Raw genomic sequence first — 4,965 nt, forward strand, 5'->3', positions numbered from 1 at the left:
ATTTAAAAAGGTCGGTAATACCATTTATGAACCAATTGATAACTTGTGTTTTTTACAATTACCTTAACCAGTGGTCTGTCCATGGTCACAATTACAAAATATTCAAGTCAGTATCATCCCCTTTGTTAAGATCACTTTCTTTCTCAGATAGTACTCCCTTTGTGAGGATACAGTCTCCATCTTCATTCTAAACCATTACTAATTTTCTGTAAGTAAGATAGGTATCAGATTCAGTTGCAAATCAAAAACTTTCTGGGTAGATTACATGATGCTCACAATTTTAGGAGTATGGGAATAAAATATATACAGAGCTGATGGATGAAAGATAGATTTTGGAATGATAGGGCTTGGAATAAGTGAGAAAGAATCCTTCCAAGGGCTTCATTGCGATAATGGGAATTTGCAGATAATAAATCAGGGAATTTGCAGATATTGTTTAACAAGTTTCGGAATCCAATTTAATACAAAATTTAAATAGCAAACTTGAACTAGTTTTGTAATTGGAAGCCAGGCTTTTCGGAAGATATAGCAGAAATTCATTACAATTGCTAATAGTAACTTAATAGAAATATTTGCATTTAAGAAAATAACGAGAATATCTTATGCGGACTAAAAAGCAGGAAGGAATTCTGGTTACACATATATTATCATAGAATTCTCAAGTTGTTTAAGTGTTCATGTATGAGTTTACCATGCCCTGTTCTTAATAAATTGAATTGGATATTCACGCTTTCTGTGTCATGAGGCATAAAAAGAACCCATAAACTCAACCTGAGTAAATGTGAGATATATGAAACTGGATTTAGGCTTTTCAGTTGTATTAAATACTATGGAAGCATATTAATTAATTTAACAGTTTCCAATGTGTGATGGTATATGAACGACAAGGTAATTCCATCATAGAATATAAGACATACGATCTTCCAAACAAATTTAAAAAGGTCGGTAATACCATTTATGGACCAATTGATAACTTGTGTTTTTTACAATTACCTTAACCAGTGGTCTGTCAATGGTCACAATTACCAAATATTCAAGTCAGTATCATTCCCTTTGTTAAGATCACTTTCTTTCTCAGATAGTACTCCCTTTGTGAGGATACAGTCTCCGTATTCATTCTAAACCATTACTAATTTTTTGTAAGTAAGATAGGTATCAGATTCAATTGCAAATCAAAAACATTCTGGGTAGACTACATGATGCTCACAATTTTAGGAGTATGGGAGTAAAATATATACAGAGCTGATGGATGAAAGATAGATTTTGGAATGATAGGGCTTGGAATAAGTGAGAAGGAATCCTTCCAATGGCTTCATCACGATGATGGGAGGACGGTTTATAAACATACATTTCCCTTTTCTTGACATAACATATGTAAAGGATGTGACAGGAAACTTCTCCCTCATTCCCCTATGTCAACATAGTTGCAAGCAGCGAGATATGTCAACTTTGTTATGATGTTAACAGCCGTAGAGTAGTGCCACAAAAACTCAACGGTTACAATGAATTCTTACAGTATGCCACTACATAGCAATTTGCAGTACAGTTGTTTTTCATGCCACATAATCAGTGTTAGCAACCTTACAAGTGGTAAAGAGGGATACATGAATCTAAACATTTGAGAATATCAAAGATGAGATCTACATGAACTTGCAGAAGGACCTCCCCTGGTCTGCCGGGTGTTATAAGAATTGCAACTTTGACACTTGTGTGCAACAATGTGAATAATTACTTCAGAAGTTACTCCACAGTCATTGCATAAGATCCAAACCTGCTCAAATGACCGACGAGAAAGTGGTGAGGTATTTTCTCCCATGCCACTAATGGGCTCTAAAATATGCCTCCAAATTATACCACATTAACATCAGACAACTTACCATTTTGTTCTGGTAAGCTTCAGGCATTGGAGTCAAAGAAACCTACATGACAAAAAAAAATATCAGAATCCACTCAAGAAACTTAAAAAATCAATTGCCATTGGACGAAAGAAAGTTTCAAATATGAGAAATCAAAATTAGCAAAAACACATATAATAAGCTACTCTTTATACAACCCATTGCAAGTTGACTTCAAGATGTTCATCTTGTCGACAATATCTACCTCTCGATCAAGTTTCCCCCACAATTTAGACATATCACAGACAAATTTGGAGCACACTGGACAAGCAAATCTGCAAAGGACAAACAAACATGTTAGAATGGCAAGAAATTTGAAATAAAATTAAAGCTGCTACAAGCTGTGACCACAGATTGCTGAAGAAGGTACCATCAATGGGCATATCAGTACAAGTATATCTAGTATTGTGTAATAGTATAGGTAGACTGGAAATAAGAGGTTGTGAGCCAGGGCACAAAACAGGCCACATATGAAACTTACTGAAGTGTACCTACAGGATAACGCTTTAGGACAGTATTGCGTGTAAAGCCATAGGTGGACAAGAAGGGGATTATTGATCATGTGGAATAAAATCTCAATACAGGGATATGACTATTCCAGAATTCTGATAGACATGAGCAAAGCTAATTGATCATTAAGCGAAGTCAACTGATTTTTGATGGACATGAGCAAAGTCAACTATTTAACTTTTATCATATCAAGCATATCAAGTATTCTACTATAATAAGATATCTTGCCATCACATATATAACAACTACAAGTTAGACATGGTACACAAGGCAGGACACTGAAACCACTGATGTTGTTTGTATCAGAGCAAGAGAAAAATAACATAAATGCACCCAGTATAGCTAGGTAATCCGAAGCTAGCTCTAGAAGTGGGTACGGATATCAACTGATGAGAAACAAAATCTTGTGAGTAAGAATGCTTATCATAGCAGAAATCATTGTAATCTGGTAAGGGTTCTCATTTCTTTATGGGGTAATGTAAAAGAGTAGTTCTTATGGAAGAGTTCAGATATTTCTTAGGTCAATTTATAAAATTTCATAAGACCAACGAGGAGAGTAAAATCTTCAATTGCACCTGAACATGCGTAGAACAGTCAGCATTCTATAGCTTGGTTCAGGGTGGAGTGATCCATAAAGCCAGGTTAAGGTTGGGGTGATCCATGTGTGTGTGTCTTTGTGGTACATTGAATCACGAGGGTTCAGATATCTAAATAACTTTAGTCTAAATTATGCTATAAAAAGAAAACTACAATTACTACGCTAAACATATAAGTGTGACCTACCTCAAAACGCACAGGGCAGTTGTGGTGCATTTCTTTTTCCACACAAGGGTGGCAATCCTTCAAATGGATAGAGTGGCAACATCCTAGAAAAAGGTACATGAGCAAATAAATCATTCTCGCACTACAATGAAACAAGGGAAGAAGCAATGATAATTTGAGAAGTCATAAAGAACATACCACATTTATAACAGTGGAAGAAATTATCGTTGCCGCCAGTTCTGAAAACCAGCACAAGTAGCTAAAGTCAAAGGCAAGAAATACATCTAATACATTTCACAATAGCATGAAAGATTACTTTACAAGAGAGCAAGAAACATCAAAGGAAAAAGAGAAAAGCATACCTGCAAATTCCACATCCGTCACAGTGGTATTGCTGTTTTGAGTCCTGGAAACCAAAGTGGCAAGTACAATTAGAACCAAAAGCGTATACATCCAAACCATCTTTTTATAATTTTGTAAGAGTGAAACTCTCTGTTTTCCTAAACCAGAACTATTAAACCTGAAAAGGCATTAAAAACGTACCTCATCATCAAAGAAATTGCATTTTTCACATAAGTACTTTCCCATACAAACACCACAAGTAACGCAGGTTTGCTGAACCTACAAAATGACAGTGCATAATCATTTTTAAAATAACTCAATAAGCATTATAGTGTTTACCTCTAAATTTTCTGCACATTATTAAAATTAAAAAGGCTCAGCTCTTACATCTTGTTTAGTTCTACAATGTGAACAAATAACCTGCATACATACAAGAATAACTATAAATAACATGAGCAATATACTGCAAACATACGAGAATAACTATAAATAAACAAAAGCAATATAGTAATCCAGCAAGTTAGATAAAATTTGCTAGATAATTGACCATTTATCTTTTGAGAAGAATAAAAGTTAAACCTTTACATCTTTCAAATCTACCTTCAGAAAATTACAAAGAATACATATTGTTCAGAGCATTAAGACAAACATCATAATGAATAACATCTAACTCGAAAACAAGATAGAACCTTACCTTTTGAACTTCATGGTGCGGTACATTATGTCTGTCATGTGGATGGACATCCATTGAATTCTGTTTAGATATGAGATCAGACCATACTATACCCTCACAAATGAAATTAGAAGAGACGTAATTTTATAGTTCTATTTTAACAAGTATATAAACCAAACACAACCGTTGAACTTGAAATAGATACGAATGAAGTAAAGAAAAAGAAGCATACTTTGGCCTCATTATCACAATTCCTACAGTCAAAGACTTCATTACAAGACGGAGCCCTTATTTGGCATCTTCGGCAGTAGTGTGAACATCTGCCATCAATTATCAGTATCAAGAAAAGACACATCAGTAAAATCATCCCTGTAAGACACATTTTTCACCACTTTGTAAGATGCATGGAGATACCAATAAGAAAATATCAAAATTATATATAATAAATAAAAGGCATAAATGTTACATTAAACAATAGTGTATTGAACATCTCCATTCTATTTCAAGGAAGAAATACCAAATACAGTATGGGTATGCATGTCAAACAATGTATACGCTCACTACCTTAAATATTTATGTTAAGGACAACAAATGACGAGGATGAATTCCTTGACAGTTAAAAACAGAAATTTCATAGCCCCACGTTAATGAATGCTATTTTTGCACACTTCAATTCCCTGAGATTCATTGTCTTAGTAGAAAGTAAATTAAGCTGAAGAAAATAGAGAGACACACAGAAATACTCTTCTCATGTTAGCAATACAAAGAGGTCACTTTAGCACA

General features: G+C 34.4%; 1 protein-coding gene across 1 annotated transcript; it reads right to left on the reverse strand.

Annotated features, from left to right (window-relative positions):
• Positions 1-1,259: 1,259 nt before the first annotated feature.
• LOC149238055 (E3 ubiquitin-protein ligase RZFP34-like) lies at positions 1,260-4,716 on the reverse strand. Its single transcript, XM_089366911.1, has 10 exons — positions 4,415-4,716; positions 4,204-4,263; positions 3,897-3,929; positions 3,711-3,788; positions 3,530-3,573; positions 3,366-3,406; positions 3,189-3,271; positions 2,101-2,170; positions 1,878-1,919; positions 1,260-1,771 (listed from the first exon to the last, which is right to left on the reverse strand). Exons 1-8 carry the CDS (start codon positions 4,562-4,564, stop codon positions 2,135-2,137), a joined length of 525 nt encoding a protein of 174 aa, XP_089223037.1. The 5' UTR covers positions 4,565-4,716; the 3' UTR covers positions 1,260-1,771; positions 1,878-1,919; positions 2,101-2,134.
• Positions 4,717-4,965: the final 249 nt, after the last annotated feature.

Source organism: Pinus tabuliformis, chromosome 8 (genome assembly GCF_031772625.1).
Source record: "Pinus tabuliformis cultivar Carrire ecotype Pingquan chromosome 8, CPIR1, whole genome shotgun sequence".
NCBI classification, from domain to species: domain Eukaryota; kingdom Viridiplantae; phylum Streptophyta; class Pinopsida; order Pinales; family Pinaceae; genus Pinus; species Pinus tabuliformis.

Bases quoted from the DNA above. Each gene is read 5' to 3' on its own strand.
- LOC149238055 (XM_089366911.1), bottom strand. From the start codon at position 4,564: ATGTGTCTTACAGGGATGATTTTACTGATGTGTCTTTTCTTGATACTG. The intron at 3,407-3,529 runs GTATGCTTTTCT...GCTGGTTTTCAG, and splicing joins GACGGATGTGGAATTTGCAG to AACTGGCGGCAACGATAATT. The intron at 2,171-3,188 runs GTAGGTCACACT...TGTCCTTTGCAG, and splicing joins ACTGCCCTGTGCGTTTTGAG to ATTTGCTTGTCCAGTGTGCT.